The 24,416-nt window shown below is 42.5% G+C and overlaps 1 protein-coding gene across 1 annotated transcript in view; it reads right to left on the bottom strand.

The window, feature by feature from the left end:
- Positions 1-24,416, bottom strand: part of F5 (coagulation factor V) — a 79,200-nt gene that overhangs the window by 47,951 nt on the left and 6,833 nt on the right. Inside the window, exons 3-5 of the mRNA XM_087906337.1 lie at positions 16,738-16,860; positions 5,286-5,498; positions 1,924-2,067 (exon numbers count right to left, since the gene is read on the bottom strand). Of these exons, the coding sequence (XP_087762463.1) occupies positions 1,924-2,067; positions 5,286-5,498; positions 16,738-16,860 (480 nt within the window). The remainder of the gene's footprint in view (positions 1-1,923; positions 2,068-5,285; positions 5,499-16,737; positions 16,861-24,416) is intronic.

Consider the following 24,416-nt stretch of genomic DNA (forward strand, 5'->3'; position numbering starts at 1 on the left):
CCAAGGGAGAGGTCCCTTAGTTCAGTCTCAGCTTTGGAAGAACCTAGTTTTGGAACTCAGAATCAATACCCAGAGCTGCGTGAGCCAGGCAGATGGTGCCAAATGAAACAGAATAAAAATGGAAAGCAAATCAGACCCTGACTCTTGACAATGCTGGTTTCTCTGTTTAAAAAAAAAGTCGTTTGTGATAGTGATACATAATGAAATTTAGAACTTTTATTTTTGTTTACAATTGTTTAATGATTGCTTTTGTGTATGTGCATGAATCACATGATTCACAATGAGGTCAGAGGACAACCTGTGAAAGCTGGTTCTCTCTTCCCACCATGTGGGTCCAAGGGATCGAACCCAGGTCATCAGACCTGGAGAAAAGCAACCTTACTCGCTAAGTCATCTCAGCAGCCCCTGGAATTTTTTAATGGGGAAATACTTTCATTTTCCCTAAACTGAGCATAAATATAATATATACATATATGCCATGGGACATATGTATATTTACCTATGTATATATATATATATGTATATATCAAAGGGGACCAATTTGTAGCCAGTTATCTTGTATCTTGTGACTGAAAATTTAAAATCTGAATGTAAATCCAGAATAGAAGCCAAGGTTAGAGTCTCTCACAGAGCAAATGAACAATTCCCCAGTCACCATGGGAGCAAAGAAAGAGCAAATCTAGGTTTTCTCCCTGAGTTGTTATCACCACATCATACACACACACACACACACACACACACACACACACACACGTGCACATATCTCCTGGATTTTTCATTCTAAGTCAGTTTTACTAGAAAGACCTAGAAGAAGTGGAAGTGGTATTGGTGGCTGCTATGGTTACAGCATGTCTCCTAAAAGGCTCAGACACCAGAAGCTTGGCTCAGTGTAGTGGATTTCAGGTGGTAGAACCTTTCAAACATAGAGCCTAGAGGAAAGTGGTTAGGTCACTGGAGAGATTGTCCTTGGCAGAGATTAATGTAGTTCTCATGGAACTTTGGTTAATTCTCACGCGAGTGAGTTATTATAAAGCAAGGCCATCCCATTCTTGGCCTCTTCCACGTGTAGTCACTTCCCTTTTACTTCTTTGCCCTACTATGACACAGACAAGTGGTCCCTCACCAAAGGCTGAGCTGATGAGCCTGCCAGTCTTGCATTTTCTACTTCTGAAACTGAATTTTTTAAGCATCTTTTTTATATAGTAGCCAGCATTCAGCATTTTATTACAGCAATAGAAAACTAACTAGTACAGTGGAAGTCAGTTTTCCCTGCACTTTATAGTCGCTATGATTTTACCTCTTTGCAAAACTCTTTATCTGTAGATGGGAAGAGAAAACTTTCTGTATGCCACTGAATATTGTTTATCAATAGACTTTTGAACAACTAATAATATATTTGTATGGTAGAGCATTGTCCTGTTTATCTTTACCAAATGTATCTTTATTTATTTCCTTAAGATTTACTTATTTATGTAGTTTATGCACACCAGAAGAGGGCATCAATGTCATCGCAGATGGTTGTTGCTGGGAATTGAACTCAGGACCTCTGGAAGAGCAGCCAGTGACCTTAACCACTGAGCCATCTCTCCAGCCCTTTTATTTCATTTTTTCAGTTGAGCATTCCTATTAGAGAATGACTCTGTACTTGAGTAGAAATGATATACTCAGATGCTACACCTAACACGTTCCTTGTTGCCTTCTGATTTATCTGTTGTATTTCCTGGATAGGACACACACACACACACACACACACACACACACATGATGATGATGATAAAGGTCCTGAGAGTCACTGAATCATTGCACAAGATTGTAATAATTTGCTCCTAGGCATTGGAAACCGATGTATGTGGTAAGCTACCTTACAGAACCAGTGGGACCAAGGTACCGGTGACACTGAATGGTGCGAGGTCCCTGTGTTACCTGGCATCGTCCTGTTCACAAAGCCATTGACTGTGTACATTAGGGACGGCGACGGGCTCCAGCTCTTGCTTTCGTCAAACACAGCAAACAGCAGCACATGTTGCCTGTCAAACATCTTCTGAGTCCCGTCCTCAGTTAGTGTGCCTGAGAGAGAAGAGACATGCCTCCATCGTGTTCGGGATTGAAGAGTACCTTTAGTGTTCCCACACATCCGAATTTGGGGCTAGAGCCAAGTAACGTTGATATAAATTTGAAGCATACATTCCCAGCCAGGTCTTATGATCTATTCCTATAATCTCAGTACTCAGGAAGTTGAGGCAGGAGGATCATGAGTTTGAGGCCAGCCTGGGCTATATAGGGAGTTCAAGTGCATTTTAGACTATGCACTAAAAGTCTACCGCCAAAAGCCAAAACCTCCACTCCCCTGCCTCTTGTTCCCTACGGTGGATGAGAGAGCTGGTCCTGAGGTCATGAGAATGGAAGAACTGGTTCTGCCCTGCCCCACTAGCTACAGCACTTGCAGGGAGTGACCCCTGCACCTCTCCTGGGCAACACAATAATGCTGGCCTGGTGGTGTAGATGCGGGTCAGTGGACACTGAGGGTGTGAGAGCAGGAGAACCGACTCCACTCCTTACTGCCTGCTGCAAAGGGCGAGCTAGCCAGGGAGGTGATGGAGAGCTTGCCTTAGTGATGAGGATAAGGGAGAGCTGGTGGACTGACCAACCCAGCTACCACCCAGGCCCCAAACCAGGGCTATAAGTTGATCCACCCCAACATCCACCCCATCGGTGATCTACTGGAGCAGGGACCGGTCCTGCAGATCCAAAGCTGCAGGATCTCCACAACACAGGGCAACAGCATGATGTCTAAGAGTGATGTGAGACAATGGTCTGTATTCTGTCAATCATATTTTAAATAAATGCTGATTGGCCAGTAGCCAGGCAGGAAGTGTAGGCAGGGTAACCAGACAGGAAGTAAAGGTGGGTCAACAAGAACAGGAGAGTTCTGGGAAGAGGAAAGCTTGGTTCACAATTGTGACCCTACCACAAAAGAAACAAGATGTGACTGCCATGCAGAAAAAGGTACTGAGCCATGTGGCTAACATAGACAAGAATAATGGGCTAATATAAGTTATGAGAGTTAATAAGAAGCCTGGCCTAATGGGCCAATCAGTTTACAGTTAATGTACACCTCTGTGTGATTTCTTGGGACTTAATGACTGCGGGAACTGGGCAGGACAGAAAACTCAGTCAACACAAGAGCAGTCCAGAAAGATTCCAAGAGGATGTCCAGAAGGGCCCAGCAGTAGCCAGAGGCCTCGAACCAGACCATCGACTCTTTGAAGTAAACACTTGAAAGTAAAAATGTATGGGGTAAAGGGTATGCTATGCTATTCACTGTGGCACACGACAGTTTTCATGACAAGATCTTTCTTTCTTTCCTTCTTTCTTTCTTTTTTAAAAAAATTATTTTGCTTTGTTTGGGTCGGGGGAGGTTGCAGTGGCAGAAGGTAGATGCGAAGGGATGGAAAGATGAATGAGATCAGGATGTGTGATGTAAAATCCACAAAATATCAACAAAAATAAATAAAATCAAATATTTACATAAAATAAATTGACAATTGTTTACTTGGGGGAAAAAGGCTCAAAATGACTACCATCAACAATAAAAAACACACATTTCTTCCAGTCTTCCAGACCAGAATGTGTGCCTCAGCTCAGATGGTACAACACAAGGCCCCATGTTGAATACAACTTCCTCATTTGCAGATAAATGTGACTCTCAACTAGAGAAATGTTTGTGTAAAGATAAACCCATCCTTATATGGGTAAAAATGGTGATAAAATGAAAATGCATTTTATAAGAATAAATTCTTTCAGTGCAATTGCAGTATCTTTTATATGCCAGGAAATTTTAAAATATGTTTGTACAATGAATAAGTAGCTGGGTATATGGCTTGTGTATAGGTATAAATGACGCTATCCCCTGGTACAGTTTGTTGTGACTCTATGATGGTTTCAATGAAAGGTGGGCTGAAGTCACTCAGAGTAAGAGAAGGAGAAGAGAAAGCCAAGGTAATTCTAAGAACCTAGCTAATGGAATGCCTCACTGTCAGAACACGGTGGTCGCAAGAATGACCCATGGTGAACAGCGCCATGGGGAACTGAGCGAAGCTCCGGGAAGAAAGGCAGAGGGCCTTTATCTCAGGTGCATTTGTTCCCTGCATTGTTCTTGGACATATTCTGTGACTCCTGTTAAACATTTACATTCGGTTTATATGACACGGTCATTCTTGCTGGGTGTCAGGTCATAACTTCAGAACCCGGTCTGATGAAAGAATATACCAAGTGCTATCCTTGGTGTACCTGAACCTGGATGTGGCCTCTGCCTTGCTTTCGTGCCTTCCCATATATCACTGATGGTACGTGCCAGGCAATCGTGTTTAAACTGGTCAGTCCTGGGAAAGTTCTGGGAAAGGGCTGCTCTGTCAATATTTAGTATGTGTCTGCTGGAGTTTATTAACATGTTTTACTGTTCATGTTTTTCTGAACTCCAACAACCTTCCTTGGGTCATCGCTTCCTTCGTTTCACTTGAGTATTATAAAAGCACACTGAAACTGATGGAAAACTGTCTCTAGCATTAGACTGTAGACTGCCCATTCCTTAAGGTCCTCAAATCCCAGGTCTCAAAGACACAGATCTACATGGGTCAGCAAAAGTTGACACTCACGGAGTCTGTGGCCAACACCTAAAGTGTTCAGCTTGTTTATAAGAAAGCAAACTGAGCTGGGAAGGGTGGTTCACACCTGCAATCCTACCACATGGGAGCCTAAGGGAGAAATATCGTTATGAGTTCAAGGCCCTGTCTACTAAAAAGAAATAAAAGATCAATCAGCCAACCAACCAACCAACCAACCAGCCCATCCTCAACCAAATAACAACAAAGAAGGAGAGTTGGAGTATACACTCTTATAAACCAAATCACCAAAAGAAACCTCAGCTACCTCAGTTGTACCAGCCAGTGTCCTTTCCTGGAACTCTCTCAGTGAGTAGGGTGTTACACACTTTAAAATAAATAGACTTGACTTTGAAGTAAAGATGACTGGTCAGGCCAACATGCAGACACAATGTCAGAATAGACTTGAATGAAATTGCCATGACTAAGATGAAGGGAGGTTTTAGAAGAAACAGGAAAAGTTGGTACCAGGTGCCATTTTTCCACATTCATGATGTGGTCTCCACTGCCTTCTCCTGCATCACCTACAAGATGGTTCCAAGGTTCTCCAAGCCTCACCCCAGTACAATCTCCCAGGCACCCCAGGGTCTCCGCTGTGGTTGAATCTGGTGTTACTGCTTTTACCTTTCTTACAGATAAGTAGAGGTCCAATCAGCCCCGAGTTGAAATCCTGGGTCAGGTTTTCGTAGGAGTAGTAGATGTGGGTGAGGCAAGGCGGGTCATCGGGTGTGGGCCCACTGTCCTCACTGATGATCCACTCGTAAGTGTACTCGTCCCCAGGAGCCACGGCATCATCCATCCTCTCGGCTGGGAATGTGTGGTCAGCGTAAGAGGCCCCTGGAGAAGTGACAGCCACAAAGTCACCTGGATTTTCCCATCGCTCTCCAGTGTGGGGAACCCAAGATGAGCTCTCTGCAAATTACCTACTTTCATGGCAACTTCCATAAACAGAAAAAGTCACGCTCCCCTATCCCCACCTGTACACAATACCATGATGACCTGAAGAGTACTTGCTACTTAGCAGGGTATTAGAACAACTGTTTATATGTAATCAGAGACTCAAATCACATTTTATTAGTAAGCCACCTTACTAATCAGGATGCTTTCTTCAGAGTCCTTCACGAGTCATGCTAACTTAGTGTTAGCATGAGACATGTATGCTGTTTACATATTGTTTTGTTTAGCACTGAGCACATATGTTCTTTTCCACTGCAATGGTACTCAGCCCTGTTGTTTTGTTTTGTTTTTTAGTCTCTTAGTTGCTCCTTGCCATTGGGCCATTCCAATTCCTCTCCCAACCATGGTCGCATCTAGCTCCTGTATGCAGTCTTGGGCATATGAAACCAGTCTGTCCTAGAAGTGAAGAATATACCTCACTTCATTGTGCAAAAGCCCATGGACAATCTATGCTTGCTGGATGCTCTCTCTGGCAGCAGAAGGGTGATGTAGAAATTAGTCTTCCGCTTTTGAAGAAGAACCTAGATGAAAAGTTGTTTGGAGGGTTGAGACATGGTGGAGATGAAGCAAGTGAGAGCAGGAAGGGGAGAGGTCAGGGTCGTAGGCAATCAAGAGGGACTGATTTCCTCTTTGCCAGAGGCATTCCTCGTTCAATTAAGCCAAGTTTTTCACCTTTGGGATTTCTCTTTGGGATAGAGTTTCCTTTGTTTGGTAGAAGTCGAGCCCATCATAGTACAGGGAACTGAGCCTGAAGTGTGTGATATGATTGGGCCAAGAGCCAGTGGGAACTGTTTTTCCTGAAGTGGTTACGCTTTTGAAAAGACAAATGCTTGATTTCAGCCTTACTCTCCTTTCTTTCTCCATCTCTGTTCTCCTCTGCCTCCCTCTTGTCATTTCCATTGATTGACATGTGATAAAGTTCACCAAGGATAATACTGGGTGAGTTTTAACCAATGCGTCGAATCTGACAGCCAGTCCCAGTGAACGCAGAGGATGGTTCCTTTGCTCAAAGCATTCACATGCTACCTGTTACCCATGCTTTCTCCTACCCAGGCCCAATTAACTGTTCACTTGCTGACTTTCATGAAAGCTTTGTTTTCATAACATGTCGCATAAACAAGGTGATACATTGTTTATCCTTTTGTGTTTGATCAGTGTCTTATTAGGGTTTCTATTGATGTTATAAAACATACCATAAGAAAATCGAGAAGGAAAGAGGTTTGTTTCAGCTTGTACCTCCCAGGTCACACTCCAGTGCTGAGGGAAGTCAGGATGGGAACCTGGAGGCAGGGTCTTAGGCAGAAACCATGGAGGGGTGCTGCTTGCTGTCTTGCTCTCCATGGCTTGCTCAGCCTGTTTTCTTTCTTATAGCATCCAGGACCACCTGCCCAGGGATGGCCCCACCCACGATGGGCTTGGCCCTCTCATATGAATCATCAGTTAAGACAATGCCTCATAGGCTGTTATTATAGATCCAGTGTTCATAGCTTAGACTGACGATTACTTTCTTCCCCCAGTTGTGTGCATAGAATCTTTCAGCACTATGAAAGCTAGCCAATATAGAAGGAGCTTCTGGTTAGTGCCAGCTTGATTTCCTCATGTCCTATAGCTCAAGTATCTCCCAGTACACTATTTTATGGCTACCCCTCACTGTCACATGACTTGCGCTGATCACAGAGCAAGAAGCCTGCTACCATCTCTTAAGTTGCCTTGCCCTGTACATGGTGTTTGCTTTTCTGACTATTTTCAATACTTTTGATTTATCATTGGCTTTTGGTCATGATATGCTCTGGTGTAGTTTTCTTTCTGTTCTTGCTTCTCGGCTTCATCAGTCCTTTTTGTTTCTTTTTATTAAATATATTTTCACACTATATTTTAAAAACATTCTTTCCTTCCCTAACCTCCATGTAGATCCTCCCCACCTCCCTACCACCCAACTTTGTGCTCTCTCTCTCTCTCTCTTTCTCTGAAAAACAGTTAAAAAAAAACAAAATGAAAAATCAAAGTAGAAAAACTGACTAATAAAAAGTCAATAAGACAAAAATATAAAAACAAAAGAGCATGTGGGAACACTTACACACACACATACACACATACACACACACACACACACACACACCAATACAACAACAACAACAAAAAACTCATCTTAAAACATAGAGTCCATTTTATGTTGGCTCACTACTCCTGGATATGAGCCTGTCGTGGAGTATGGTTGATATACCCAGTGTCACTCTATTGGAAAAAATTAATTTTCCCTTCCCCAGTAGGTACCAATTACAAATAGCTTCTTAGTGAAGGGTGGGACCTCATGTCCACTTCTCAGTGCTGGGATTTTGTCTGCTTTGAACCTGGGCAGGTCTTGTGTGTGCTGTCACGGTCTCATATGAGTTCATATGTGTAACTTTTTACATCTGGAAGACACTGTTTCCTTGGAGTCATCCACTACCTCAGGCTCTTACAATCTTCCCCCCTCTCCATTCACATAAATACCTGAGCCTTGAGGAAAGGAGCAGGGTAAAGACATGCCATTTAAGACCGAGTACTCCAAAGTCTGTCACTCTCTGCACATTATCTAGTTGTGGGTCTCTGTTTTAATTCTCATCTACTGCAAGCTTCTCTGATGATGGCTGAGCAAGGCACTGAACTACGGGTGTAGCAGTGTGCCATCAGGGCTCATGCTCTTGCTGTGTTCCTTTAGCAGAATATTAGTGGTTGGTTTTCCCCTACTACTATGGCCCATCGAGGCTCAGGTTCTGGTAACTCTTGTGCCCCATTACATAGTATATCTTGTAGGTAGATCAGGTCTCTGTTGCAGGCTGCACAGCTTGTAGATGAATGAAATTAATCATTATTTCTCCTCTAATAGTGTGCAGAGTACCTTCCAGAATCACAAATTCTAGGTAGTAGGATCAGCTCAGTTGCTTTGTGTTCAGGAGTATAAGTTAGCTGTATCTTCAGCAATAGAACCTTTGCGTCAGGTTATGCAGTAACCTGTGATTTGGGGAGCAGGGTGGGTTCTTGTCAGGCCTTCTTCATCTGCAGGTCTGGAGTCTACACCACATCTGAAAAGTTTGAAGCTATTCTTTCCTTGAAGCTCTTTTTCTGTCCTCACCACTTCTGGGACCCAGCAGAACATATGACGTCACTTGATAATGTACCACAGCTCACCAAAGTTTTGTTTATCCTCAGTCTTTTTTATATTTTTACATTTAAACAGCTTTTTTTTTAAAAAAAATTACCAAATGCCTAAATATTGGCTATTATCTTTATTATTGATTTTTATTGAGCTCTACATTTTTCTCTGCTCTCCTCCCTGCCTCTCCCCTCCCCATCAACTCTCTCCCTAAGCCCCCATGCTCCCAATTTACTCAGGAGATCGTGTCTTTTTCTACTTCCCATGTAGATTAGATCCATGTATGTCTCTCTTAGTGTCCTCATTGTAGCCTAGTTTCTCTGGGATTGTGATTTGTAGGCTTTTTTTTCTGCTTTATGTTTAAAAACCACTTATGAGTGAGTACATGTGATAATTGTCTTTCTGGGTTTGGGTTACTTCTCTCAATATATGTTTTCTAATTCCATCCATTTGTCTGCAAATTTCAAGATTTTTTTTTTCTGTGTTGTACTCCATTGTGTAAATGTACCACATTTTCCTTATCCATTCTTCGGTCGAGGGGCATTTAGGTTATTTCCAGGTTCTGGCTATGACAAACAAAGCTGCTATGAACATAGTTAAGCACATGTCCTTGTGTCACTATTGAGCATCCTTTGGATATATACCTAAAAGTGGTATTACTGGGTCTTGAGGAAGGTTGTTTCCTAATTTTCTGAGAAATCATCACACTGACATCCAAAGGGATTGTACCAGCTTGCACTCCCACCAGCAATGCAGAAGCGTTTCCTTTACCCTACAACCTCTCCAGCATAAGTTGTCATCAGTATTTTTGATCTTGGCCATTCTTACAGGTGTAAGATGGAATCTCAGAGTTGTTTTGATTTGCATTTCTCTGATGACTAAGGATGTTGAGCATTTCCTTAAGTGTCTTTCAGCCATTTTAGATTCCTCTGTTGAGAGTTCTTTGTTTAAGTCTGTACTCCATTTTTTATTGGGTTATTTGTTCTTTTGATAACTAATTTTTTGAGTTCTTTGTATATTTTGGAGATCAGACCTCTGTCTAATGTGGGATTAGTGAAGATCTTTTTCCATTCTGCAGACTGTCGTTTTGTCTTGTTGACCATATCCTTTGCTTTACAAAAGCTTTCCAGTTTCAGGAGGTCCCATTTATTAACTGTTTCTCTCAGTGTCTGTGCTGCTGGGGTTATTTTTAGGAAGTGGCCTCCAGTGTCAATGCATTCACGTGTACTTCCTACTTTCTTTTCTATAAGGTTCAGTGTGGCTGGCTTTATGTTGAGGTCTTTGATCCATGTGGACTTGAGTTTTGTGCATGGTGATAGATATAAATCTATTTTCATTCTTCTACATGTTGATAACCAGTTATGTCAGCACCATTTGCTAAATATGCTTCCTTTTTTCCGTTTTATATTTTTTGCTTCTTTGTCAAAAATCAGGTGTTTGAAGGTATGTGGATTAATATCCGGGCCTTCTATTTGGTTCCCTTGGTCATCCTGTCTGTTTTTATGTCAATACCAGGCTGTTTTCCGTACTGTAGCTCTGTAGTAGAGTTTGAAGTCAGGGATTGTGATGCCTCCAGAAGTTCTTTTATAGTACAGGATTGTTTTGACTATCTTGGGTTTTTGCTTATTCATATTAAGTTGAGTACTGTTCTTTCGAGGTCTGTGAAGAATTTTGCTGACATTTTGATGGGCATTGCCTTGAATCTGTAGATTGCTTTTGGTAAGATTGCCATTTTTACTACGTTAATTCTTCCTGCCCAAGAGCACGGGAGATCTTTCCACTTTCTGGTGTCTTCTTCAATTTCTTTCTTCAAAGAGTTAAAGTTCTTGTCATACAAGTCTTCCGCTTGCTTGGTTAGAGTTACCCCAGATATTTTAATAGCATGAGCTCTTAGTAGAAGAGTTTATGAGGAAGTGTCTCAAAGGACAAGCAGGGATCTTTATCTCTGCCAGCTCTGTGGCAAAGCTGGACTGATAAGGAGGCCACCCTCCCTGGTCAGGCTTTGTGCAACAAGTGGTCAGCCTGCGGTTCCTGAGTTGCCCTACATGAGGCTTGCATGCTGGCCCTCCTAAGTGATCTCCTCCACAGCCTATAGGTTGTTTCCTGACTTGAAGCTTCCATGGTCTTAGCAGCTGAGACCCCACAAGGGATTCCTATAGTGGGATGTAGCATCTTCCTGTTACCTTTACAGGCCCTCCAAAAGAGAGAATGTGGTCTTCTTGGCAGGGTAAGAGGTTGACAAATAAAATGTCTGCTCAGCTTTTAGATGTCAGCTTTAACACAGATCACCCCTTCTCTGACTCTGTGCTACATATGGTGGTGATGTTCCTTTTAAATTTATTTGACTGATTTTTATATATGTGTATGTAATATGTAGGTGTATGTGTATGATTGTATGTGTGTTCAGGTGCACATATACCTCTGTGCATGTGCATGTAGAGGCTGATGTTGACATGAGGTATCTTTTGGGTTCTACCCCTGATAATTTGGGAGGAGCTCTTAATGCCCCTATAAAGCCTTTACCTTAAATTAAGATAAAATAATTCATCTTTTAGAGGTTGTATTTTTTGATGGGTTGTGAAGTCTAGAAAACACACACACACACACACACACACACACACACACTCCGTATCGCAAGCTATCCTGTCAATCACAAACCTTCCATCTCAGCATCTCGAGTGCTGACATTACAGATCTAATACTATGTTCAGATGAGATATATCTTAGTGCTCTTGTGTTCTAGCATAGCTGAGAAAACTCAGATTGAGGTGGCTTTAAGTTGCTATGACACAGTGCTCTAGACTGGGTGGCAGCTAAGCACAGTCGTTCTTTATGATAGAGGCTGTGTGTGGATTTCAGTGTGGTGGTGCTCTCACGTGCCCCTCCCTGGTGCAGACGGCTCTCTGTCACAGTCACATGGGGCACACACAGGGTGGGAGAGCTCCACTTGTGGTTCCTTTGAAAGGACACAGACCCCACCATGAGGGTTGTGACTCCATGACTTAAATCCCTCCCAAGGCCCCACTCTTGATATGTTCTCGTCGAGGATCAGATGTTTTAACACATGAAGTGTGAAGAACACAAACATGGGAATCTGTATCAGTAACATATCTGTCTTAAGGTGAAGAAAGTCAGTAATAAGATAATGTAACTGCTTAAGATTGCCCACAAAATTAACACATTTCTGAGCAAAAGGAAGATAGCACAGTGTCCCTATTTCTAATAAGTCATCATTCCTTCAGTTTAGCCCAATAATGGTAACAATGGCTTCCACCACCACCTCAAGCATCCCAGGCTGTGCTCGGTGCAGATGCGAAGGAGACCAGGGTAAGGACATGATAGTGCAGTAGTTGTGCTGGTTTTGACCTCTGTTTATTTCCCATGGCTACTTAATGAGGGGCCACAATCAGAACATGCTGTCTGTCTTGGAGAAGAACCTATGTAAGAGCTACCTTCGAGGTGTGCAACTGATTTTCCTTGTGTCATCAAATTTATTTGTGAAAATTTAAAGGCTCACACTCAAATTTAATGTTCAGTGGGTTTTAAAACCTGTACAAAACAGGATGCTATGACACGCACAGAGATACTGAAAATGTTGCCATGGCAACACAAAGAGATGTCCACAAGGAGAACTTCATTTCACATTTTAATGTAAAGCAGCATTTTGCATACTTGAATGGTAATTTGAATTAAGTTGAAGAGGTGAGATTTGGACATCGGGAAATAAGAGTGAGCAGTAGATTTGCACGTGGGATGTGGTCTGTAAGTGCACACGGGATCACTACTAGAGTGATCAGAGGGCACTTTTGTCTGTTCTCTTATCTTTTCATAGCAGATTATTTTACTTTTAGAACAAAACAGAAATGTCATATTTCTCATTTTATGACCTACACAATACAGAAATACAGAACAAAGCCGAAACAGGTATTTAGAGGAAGCATTCGTGAAATGTGACTTATTTGTTTTATTTTGTTTTTGTTGTTGTTTTGGTCAACCTGACTTTGACTTGGTAATCAAAATGAAGTTAAACTCTAAACTGAAAAGAAGAAATGGACAGGATGAATCGTGATAGGGCTTAGAAGACCTTGTTCATCCTGTGGTAGAACCCCTTACACAAGAGTTCTCCTTCATTTTACATTCACTCGACTCTGTTCATTTTCTGCTCGGTTCTCGGTCAACTTTATAATGTGCTTTCTTTTGCCATGAGGTACTAATTATTTTCAATGAGGCCCCCAGTATGTTTTAAAACGTGAAATGGTGCATGGAAGCTTTGGGAAAGAGCCTCTATAAAGAGACTCTGGTTGCCCTTTAGGGCACTCATTCATTTAATCTCCCTTGTTACTTCTCCTTGGTGAGTTCTTTCTTCCCCATTTATTAAACACAGTGAATGCCTCTGTGCATGCAAAGGTCCAGATATTCCTTTAGAAGTTGTAATTTAGACAATGGGAAAATTATTGTTGGTGTTGTATAATGAACTTGTTTCTACTGCATAGGCATATGAGGGTTTTTAAAAAAATTGAACAATACAGATTTTTGTGATTTATGAGTTTTTTTATTTATCGTTACAATTTGTTTCATACTTGGTAGAAATAAATAAACTTGTGTCAAGAATTGAAATGTTATGGAAACTTCTTAAAGACTAAGTTTTCATATGCAAAATTTTGCAGCACTTAGATACAAAATACAAAATTATTGGATTTTTTAAATATTTAAGGCTCTACATCAGAGAAATGTAAATCAAAACAACTCTGAGATTTCATCTTACACCTGTAAGAATAGCCAAGATCAAAAACACTGATGACAACTTATGCTGGAGAGGATGTGGGAGAAGGGGACTCTCCTGCATTGCTGGTGGAAGTGCAAGCTGGTACAGCCCCTTTGGATGTCAGTGTGGTGATTTCTTAGAAAATTAGAAAACAACCTTCCCCAAGACCCAGAAATACCGCTTTTGGGTATATATCCAAAGGATGTTCAATTGTACCACAAGGACATGTGCTTAACTATGTTCATAGCAGTATTGTTTGTCATAGCCAGAACCTGGAAACAACATAAATGTCCCTCGACCGAAGAATGAATAAGGAAAATGTGGTACATTTACACAGCAAAAAAAAAAAAAAAAAAAAAAAAAAGACATTTTGAAATTTGCAGGCAAATGGATGGATCTAGAAAACATCTTATTGAATGAGGTAACCCAGACCAAGAAAGACAAATATAATATGTACTCACTCGTAAGTGGTTTTTGGATATAAAGCAAAGAAAACTAGCCCACAAATCACAATCCCAGAGAACCTATATAACAATGAGGACTCTAAGAGAGACATACATAGATCTAATCTACATGGGAAGTAGAAAAAGACAAGACCTCCTGAGTAAATTGGGAGCATGGGGAACCTTGGGAGAGGGGGAGGGGAGAGGAAGGGAGAGGAGCAGAGAAAAATGTAGAGCTCAATAAAATCAATAAAAAAAAAGATTTAGGGCTCCAGCCTACTAGAAGATGGTTAAATGTAATGGAGTTATAACATTAAATATACTTTAAGCATTTTATATAAAACTAAAATTAATTTTGTGGTACAGTACAATGCAACTCCCCAGGTAAATACAAGAATATAAATCCCATGAAAGAATACTACCAAGGGTCTGGGAATGCAACTTTGTGGTAACAGTGCTTTCACAGAATGTGTGAGGTGCAGGGTCCGATCCCCATCACACACACACACACACACACACACACACACACACACACACACATGGCGGCAGGGGAGACAAAGAGAAAGAGAGAAGAAGGGAGGGAAGGAGAGGAAGAGACATAGAGAGAGAAGAAAAAAATAATAACAATATTAAGACTTATCATGAAACAGAATTCCTTAAAATAATCACTCAAACTTTACCAATACTGCAATGTACGCTACTTAAAGACTTTTTTGAAATTAGATTTCATTTCAATTAAATTTACTTTAGTGTTAGGGTTTTTTTTTTAGGTTTTTGGGGTTTTTACAGTGGGGTGTGTGTGTGTGTGTGTGTGTGTGTGTGTGTGTAAGTCAGAGGACTTCTGATGACCTACTCATTCTTGCCCTTAGTCCCTTGAGACAGAGTTTCTTTGTGAACATGAAATTCAGCTGGTAACCATCAAGCCCTAGCGAACTCCCGCCTATATCCCCTATTCCCAAGCACTGAATGTTATAGATGCACCTGGTCATGCCTTGTTTTTTATGGGAGTTCCCAAAATTTGAACTCAGGTGGCCGTGTTTGTTCAGTAAGCACTCTTACCTGCTGAGCTGTCTTCCCAGACCTGATACAAAGCTTTAAAAAATTCAATGCCACTAGAAAGGAATTGTACACATTTCCAGGAACAAGTTTGTGTTTTCTGTCCCACAGGGGAATTCATCTTCAACCTACCTACCATGACGGCTCCTCAAACCTACCCTTATTGTCTCTGTCTCACACTGCCCATCCGTTGAATGTTTACTTCTGAGATAAAGAATTTGGACTCTCACATTGCTGGCTCACCATGTATCTGCTTTGCCCCCACTAAACTAGGTTCAGCCACAGAGGTAGGCAGTAGGTGAGGGTGAGTGCTAGACGTAGATATGGGGAGATACCGCATTTTAATCCAGAAGGGCATGGTACAATGGGCAGGAGACTTGTCTCTACATGAAGGAAAGTATATACTAAGTTCGCATCTTGTTTCCCAGGGAAGCTTTTTATTTTTCCTATTTAGCTGAATTTACTGTTTTTGACTTTATGGAAATATAGGCACTCACACGCAATGCTAAGAAGCTACAAGCAGATGTGCTGGGGGCGTGCCCAGTCATTTTGTTTCACAAATGCTTGCTGACTGAGTTATAAAGGGGCAAATAAACATTAGAGGGAGAAGAACCATGTCGCAAGGTCCATTCCCTCCGCAAACAACTGAGCTGAGGGCCAGAGTCCACAGCTCTCACTTTCTCCCTCATTGTGATGCTTGGAAGGGACGGTTTGACCATGCTACAGCTCCCCTCTCCTGCCCTGCACTGCTGAACTCTGGTTGAGAAACCTCAGAAGCGGGCTAATCACTGTATGAATTCAGATAACATAGAAGAGACTCCTTTGCACAATGTCTTGTCCAGGAACTTTCCAACTATTCCAATTCCCGTTTCTATCGCTGTGATAAAACACTGACCAAGGCAACTTGGAAAGAAAAGGGTTGACCTGGATTACAGATGACAGTCTGCTGTGGAGGGAAGCCAAGGCAGGAACTCACGGCAGTAACTGAAGCAGAGACCATCGAAGAACTCTGCTCATGGGTTTGCATCCCTGGCTTGCTCAGCCACCTTTTTTATATAACTCAGGCTCACTGCCCAGGGATAGCACCATCCACAGTGGGCTGGGACCTCCCTTATCAATTAGCAGTCAAGACAGTTCTCCACAGACACGCCCATAAGCAAATCTGATGGATCGGTTCCTCAATCAAAATGTCCTCTTTTCAAGGCAGTATAAATCTCGTTGCCTGCAAAGCTGAATGTATTTAGTAGATGGTTTTAAAAAATATTTGCTCACCTTAATTATCATGGGGTTTGTTTGTGCCCATTAAAACTCATAGAATTAGGGGAAGGAAGCATAAGTAGCCATGAAGTTCAAGTAGAATACGTTTGCCCTGCATTTGTCTGTGTGATGCTAATTCTTGATTACACTTACTGTAGACATATGGGCTTATCTCTGATTAAAACCATCCTAAACAGTTCTGTCACTACCATTTTAAGGTGAACATATGGGATTCAGAGAGATGAGATGATTTTCCCACCCACCTTATTAGGAGCAAGAACTTTACAAAATTCTGGTATTTAGGTAGCTCTAAGCCATTCTTTTTCATCTCTGAAACCGAAAGCAGGATCAATTTTTATAATTACAGTCTTTCTCTAAGAGTGCACGGTGTAAAAGTATCTAGCAATGATATTAAAGCGATCGACCCTTTCTCTTGTCAGAGGGATCACACACGCGTCTCACCTTCTGAAAATTTACTGTATTTGATCCCTTGAGGATGGATGCTTACGGGCTTGTCGGCTTTGTTTCGGAAGTGAACTTTCATGGTGTCTCCAACCTCAGCATACAGAGTAGGTCCAAGAAGTCCTATGGGAAGATGAGTGTGAAATTTTTGTATTCAGGATTATCAAAGACCCAGCTGCTAAGCAAGAGGAGCATGTAGAAAGGCCCCAAGGTGCCCCTTCTAGTCCTGAAGTTGACTCGCTTCTCTTGAACTTGACTTAAACCATCGCCTGATCTTTGCATCTTCGTCATCCCATCAGCTCTAGCCTGGCTCTTTAAATAACAACGAACGGCAAATCCTTGGCCTTAACCCAAAGCAACTCCAAAGACTTGAGAGACAGTTTGCACCAGACCCTACCCGCTCTCCTGTGCTGTCTTTTCTTATATGAGTTAGTCTCCACTCTCCTGCAGATCTGAGTGCAACCAAGGAGCACATCACACCGTTCTCTGGTACTCACACAAGTTCAAGAATCTCCAAAGCCCCGAGACCTTGATCACAAGGACCTTCGTGCATGGAAGGAAAGCCCTTGCATCACTCCTCCCAACAACAATTCTACAATATCAAGGGCAAAGTGAGATGTGAGCGCGGTGGGGGTGGGAGGATCCATGGGCCATGGAGGGATTTGGGTTTCTCCTACACGGACTAGCAAATCATTTGAACTTTGTATAGTATAGACATGGCTCGACATGTTTTAAAAATTCATACTCATTAGGATAAAAACATGTAAAAGACAAGAGAGCTATGTCTGAAGAAGGGGGCTGCTGTGAAGGGAGTAGAGAACGGTAGATTGAGCCAGCGCGTGAAGCAGTGCAGAGGTGATTTGCTGGACACATGTGGAAGTTAAGACAACAAGGTTCTAACAGATGGGATGTAGCATATGTGAGGAGTCAGGAAAGATCCCAAGGTTTTACGATCTGAGTCACTGGCTAAATAATGCCGTCAGTTACCATGACAGAAAAGAGGCAGGAATCAGGCTAAGGACACATACATCAAGACCAAGGCCTTACTTGCTATTGCCAGGTTCAGTGTGGAGTTTTGATCCACATGGATGAGTAAGACATAGCCATTGACCCCCAGGGGATCACAAAGTAGTTTGAATATAGACATTCTCTAGATGGACAAGATATTATGGGTGCAGAGAGGCTGCAGGGCCAGCTCCATCTGGTTCCTTAGCAGGAAGCTGATATAAGAGTCAGCCTTCTGGAGACTCATATGCTAGAATTTCCTGAAGTGTAGACTTGGAAGACTCCATTTCAGACTAACCTGGTGTCTTACCAAAAGAAAGAGTCCCAGTTACCACCTTGGCCTCAGCTCTGGAAGCGGAGCTTGTGACTCTGTGTTTTAACATGTGCTCACAAATGACTGCGGCACCCGTCAACTCTAACTATACTTCAGTCAAGCGGCAGCAACGGCTGCTGTCATGTCCAGGCCAGCCACAGTCTCACAGGATTTCTTTCTGCCCACTGGGAGTCTTAGATGTAGAAGGAGGAAGAAGTGACAGTGTGGTCATGAAGTTCAGCCAGCATCCATGTACTACTGCTGGTTACATTTGCAGTGTGAGATTTAAGAGGGGACTTTCATTTACTGTCCCTTCAACATAGCCAAGTACTGTAAGCCTTTTATTAACCTTCATAGTAAAATTTTAAGGTAGTGATTAGGTCTTCATATTACATACCAGGAAAGTGAGCCTCAGAGTATTAAGGACCATTCCCCAAATCATAAAACTAACAAAGGCCAAACTATGATTTCAACTTAAATCTGTCTGACTCTGTTTTAAGCCACCTCTTTACACAGCACTTCACACTTAGAGTTCTTCCGTACATCAGATACTGACTGCTCTTCCATCTCAGGCCTCAGACTGTGGGGACACACGGCTGTAAGGACATGGCTGTGGGGACACATGGCTGTGTGGACACATGGCTGTGTGGACACATGACTGTGTGGACACATGACTGTGGGACACATGGCGGTGGGGACACATGGCTGTGGGACACATGGGTGAGAAGTAGACACTCTCTGACTTTTTAGAACTCACAACATACTAAGAGAAACATCTAACAAATAATCACACAAATACTTAATTATAAACAGTAATAACATCAGAGACAATACCACTCTGCTGCCTGTGAAGATGGAAGAAGGGAGAAATGCATGAAGAAACACAGGCAGCTCCAGCTAATGGGAAAGCACACACTATACCAGTCTGTGCTGTATAAAGTCTATTCCAGGCTTGTTAAGCAGGAGAGCATCAGGCTTGGCAAACACTTTCCTAAGGAAGTGAGCCTTTCAATGAGGTGCCAAGGCAGGGAAACCCAGGGATGGGCAAGTGGGATCAGCATGTACAAAAGAGGCCGGAAGACTCAACCTGCTTGGAGAGCCCTTGATGGCCACCGAAGCAGGGAAGAGAGTACCTTCTCTTAGGGAGGAGAGCAAGACGTCAAAAGTAACGCTGAAGGCATCATCCTGGACAGGTCGTCAGGGCCGGGGAGGACATTTGGAATTTTGGTTTTCATCTGATAACAGTCAGAGGTTGTTGAGGTTTTTCATCAAGATACAATACGACCCAGACTTCTAAGATGTTTTTGGTTCTTTAATTTTTGTTTGTTACTTTCCATTTACATTCTCTCTCTCTCTCTCTCTCTCTCTCTCTCTCTCTCTCTCTCTCTCTCCCTCCCTCCCTCCCTCCCTCCCTCCCTCCCTCCCTCTCTTTCCCTCTTTGGCCCAGATTTCGATTTTAAATGCTCTCTGATTATTGAGAATAATCTGGAGAGGAACCGGAGTAGAGGCCGAGAGAAGGGTCTGGAAGAGACACTGGTAAAATTAAGGGCATAATGGAGAAAGGTCTTCAGCAAAGAAAATGTCAGTTACATATGCTAAATATGAAACCTTGGAGTTATAGAATGGATTGGCTATGGGGTAGGGGTTATAGGTCAGCAAGGTGATATAGTGCCAGAAGGTTCCACTTGGGAGCTGGATAGACAAGAGCAGCATGCTGTGAAATGGAAGATACCACGCGATGGTTCTGTGTGGTGTGTGTGGTGGGCAGGGCAATGCCCCTTCCCTTCCATGTTGCAATGCCTAAGATTCTGAAGTGTGCTGCCTTGTGTGGCAAAAGAAACTGCACATCTGAGATTAAATTAGTGGCTAGGTGTGGCAATCAGAGATTTTCCTGGGTTACCAGAGAGGTCTTATGTAGTCCCAAGGGTAGTCATTAAAGGGTTACAAGAAAACCTGAGGGGGAAACGAGAAGATGCCACTATGCTAGTTCGATAAACCCGGGCAGCTCTAATTAATGGAAGAAGAAAGAGTCTTTTTTCTCGGAGGGACAGAACTCTGCCAACTCCTCTGTTTTCACCTAGTGAACCCTCCATTGGTTCCCCACATCTAGAATTGTAAAAACAGAAGAAGGAAAGAATTAATTCATGTTTTGAGGTGGGGTCTTGCCATGTAGCCTAAGCTGGCCTTGCTGTACTCATGATCTTATTGTCCTGGCCTCCTGGTGCTGGAATTATAGATGTGTTCCAGGACATCTGGCTGACTCATGCTTTTCCAAGGCACTAACTGTGTGGTGATTTGTCACAGCTCAGCAGAGGTCCTGCCTCCCCTGCTGTGTTCCCGTCTTCCTATTCCTTCTTGTCCTAGTCCTGCCTTCTTTGCTCCTATCTTTCTGGCCACTGTCACCTAGTTCCTGCCTTCTTTGCTCCTATCTTTCTGGCCACTCTTGTCCTGTTCCTTTTGTTGATGCACCCAACTTGGAATTTATGTTGTTTTTTATGCCAGGAGCTTTTTTGTTTGTTTTTCTCTTTGCTCTGTAATATAGATATGAATAATTTGCATTGGTATGGATTTTAAGGTCAATTTTGTTATATATATATATATATATATTTCTGATTTTGATTATGTAGTTCATTTAAAAATGCAATATATAATTAAAAATATAGGTTGTTAATGGATAATCATCGATAATAGTCAAGCTTGAAATAATGTTAGTCTGATTTTCTAGAAATGCATAGATATATTTCAGATAGACATTCACATCTTTCAAAGACTACAAAACATGACATTTAATGTTTTAATAACTTAGAACTTTTCATGACAATGAGACACGTCTGCTCCTGGCAACACTAATCTACTTCAAGAGGAAGATGGGCATCGAAGAGGCTCCTTATGGAGTTGGTTAGCCATTTGGGCAAGAAACTGCTCTTGCCTGGACTGTTATATAAACTGGACACAGAGAACCCGCAGAGAGAGGACTGCTAAACTTGCCTAAAGATGAGATGATCTTTCGGGATTCCTGATTCATAAAAGAGTCTGCGAGACATTCTACAGGACACAGCAGATAATGACTAAATTGCCTTTAAAATTTCCTGCTTCATGGAAATGTCTCTGGATATTATGGACCTGAAGGCCAAAGATGGGTGCCCCAACGATACAATGGAACTTTGGGTGACTGTCCAGGCAGCGAGATGTCTCTGTCATTTCTAAAATTTTGGAAGTTGCTTACTTCTTGTTTACTTAGGTAACATATCCTTCTGAAATCTTTGATGGAATTAAAAAATGGATAATCATAGTTATAGTTTTCCATTATTATGATAAAGATTTAGTTATAAATATTATGACTATAATTCTTGCTTGATAACTGTTTTGTTATATGTAATTTTACTATGTTAAAATAAAAGCCTTTCTTTTTTATTTAAACAGAAAAAGGGGAAATGATAGAGGAGGGTTATCTATCTATTGTGTTATTTTCATTGGTCAATAAAGAGACTGCCTTGGCCCCTTGATAGGACAGAAAATTAGGTAGGCGGAGTAAACAGAATAGAATGCTGGAAAGAGGCCTATGAGGCAGATGCCATGGAGCCAACCACCAGGTCAGACATGCTAAATCTTTCCCGGTAAGCCACACCTCGTGGTATGATACAGATTATTAGAAATGGGTTAATCAAGATATGAGAGTTAGCCAATAACTAATTCTCTAGAGATAATGGGCCAGGCAGTATTTAAATAAATACAACTTATGTGTTATTATTTCTGGGACTAAGCTAGCCATGCGGGAGCCGGGCAGGATAAAAAGCAGGCCTGCCCGCAACTCCTCACTACAGCTCTGGACAGGATCATGGAGGCCATATTCCTCAGACCTCATTTTAAAGATGATTAACAAGCCTGGGAGTGTGTGTGTGTGTGTGTGTGTGTGTGTGTAGGAAGTGTAGGAGAGTGGAGCTTGGCTTGCTCAAGGTCAGTCAGTGACTCCCTGCCATTGCTGAGTCTAGAATCTTGGAGTTCCCAAGAGAAATCTTTTCCTAATTCTTTCTTTGGAATAGTTAGGACCCTAACCTTCCTAGACCAGTTCAGATGGGTTCTTCTTTCTGGTTTCTGACTCCATCTGCCTCATTGGCTGACCCTGTCTTCTGAACACTACCATTCATCCTGATTTATTAAGGAAGCACAGTGCGCCCAGGCTGCAAGCCGTCCAGTACTTAGCGACAGTATGGCCACAGTGGGCACTGTATTCTGTTGTCATGTTTCTCTTGCACGGTTGTTTGTTTGTTGGTATCACATGGCTACGAATGCCAGCTGCCAAGGAAAACTTCCCTAGGTTATTTGACTCAGTAAGATCTCTTACTTCAATGGACATTCTGACAGTTTGGGGTGTTTATTCAAACTCCCTTCCTGCTTCTTTCAATTTAAGGTACAGCCACAGAATGTTTTCATAACTGACTCAAATACCTTAGCCCATGCCGCAGGCTGAGAATCTCCTCCTCTCTCAGCCACAGTGTCTAAGCCCTTTCCTGCTGATGGTTTGATGGGAGAGAAGGAAGGCTGGGGAAGGAGTGATGTACCTTGGGGCTTGGAGAAGACTGCATGGCATGTAGCAATCTAGTGCAGTTAGGGAATTGGAAAGACTGCAGTAGATGATGAACTAATCAGATCCACTGCTCTCTGGTGAACAAAGAATGACACCATACAAGACAGTCTGCAGTTAGCAATTAAAGCTCATTTGGGGACAAGGATTTTATAGAAAAACGTGGAGACTCTTTTTTTTGAAACCCAAGATGGGTTCCTGAAAGTGCACCCGACCTCTCCAGCTGTCTAGGTGTCCATCAACCTCACCAGGAATGCCCCTTCAGCCTATAACCCAAATGTCTAGCCCCTGGTTTCAATTTAGTAAACCAGTCTGGGCTTCTAATGTTGCAGAGGTGAAGAATCAGGACTTGTTCATGGCTTGGCTGGAACCACACCCACCAAGTGTTTGGGAAAGGAAACACGGCAAAGGTACAAATAACACAGGGCTAGATCTGGGCAGCGCTAACTAGCCTTCAAATCCAGATCTGAGTCAGATCAGAGGTTTTTCTTTCTCCAGGTCTGCATTCTTGGGACAGAATGATGACCACAATAGCGTTTCTACCATGCAGGGGAGGGGTTCAGAGTTAGGCAGAATTGGGAGTTTAAAAAGGGGCTACATAAAAATGGATGCTACAGTTTCCCAGCTCCCCCACATTAAATATGTTCTATGATACACAGACACTGACAGAAAAGTTGAAGGTCAAAGGACTTAAACATGATCCGGGCTGTTCTCATCGACTCTCAAGGTCTACTTCTGACTTACAAGGCTGAGTCAGGAACTCACTACAAAAGGCCTTCCTTCATCTGTAACGATGCCTGTCACAGTGGTCTCCCTTTTGAAAAACAATTGGTGCCTCCTTCTATCGGCTCAGAAGTCTTCAGTCTGCCCATGGTGCTATCTGTTTCTGTGCCTTCAGCACAATGCATGGCTTAGCAATGACATCAAATCTGGGGAACCTGACCAAAGCCACAGAACATTTAGCTCTGGACAATTGTCTTCTCATCTTAGCCTAGTGAACATGTTCCCGTTTATGTACTTACAAATTAAAAAGCTCTTATGAGTCTATTGAACACGGTAGGCTCTGCACTGGATTATGAAACTGGACTCAGCAAGAGAAGACAAGCGAGCCTCCAGTTTCCTGCCCACAAACACAAAAGTAAGTTTATAGGTGACCTTCAATGCCCCACTGCAGGACTCACAGTGAGGGGGTAGCCTTTCTACGCAAGACTGAGCTGGCTGTAGCTTCTAACACCAGCACTTCCTGTTTCTTCTGTGTCTAGGTCCATCAATTCTTCTACAAGTAACTTTTCTACTGAATTAATAAATATTAGATTTCTGTGCCACTCCCAAACATCCTTGAACCTCACATTTATCTCCAGAATGGCCCTGCCTCCTTCCCACTGGGAGGTGCATCTCAGGAAGAGCCATACTTTCCTTGTGTTTCCTGTCCTTCACCCACCATCCACCCCCCAAGCCTCCCCCACCCCCATCAGTTCTCCCCCACCACGATAGCCGTTTTATCGCTCTGTCTATTGGTATCCATTGCCCTCCGTGCCGTTTGATTCTGCTTCCAGGGAAGCATGCTCTCGGCTCTCCTCTGTCCTCTCTAGGAAGCTTTTCCCAAGCTTTTCCATGACTATTGCTTTCTTGACTTATCTCTTGGCTTCTGTTGCTCCTTTGAGCTTGGTCGCACCTTCTAGTTCCATTTTCCTTGTGTGATCTTGCATTCCTTCAGAGTTTCATTTATAATGTGGTTATTTCATCTCCTGAGTATCTGTATCCATCTACCTCAGT

Source organism: Myodes glareolus, chromosome 5 (assembly GCF_982192425.1).
Source record: "Myodes glareolus chromosome 5, mMyoGla1.1, whole genome shotgun sequence".
NCBI classification, from domain to species: Eukaryota; Metazoa; Chordata; class Mammalia; order Rodentia; family Cricetidae; genus Myodes; species Myodes glareolus.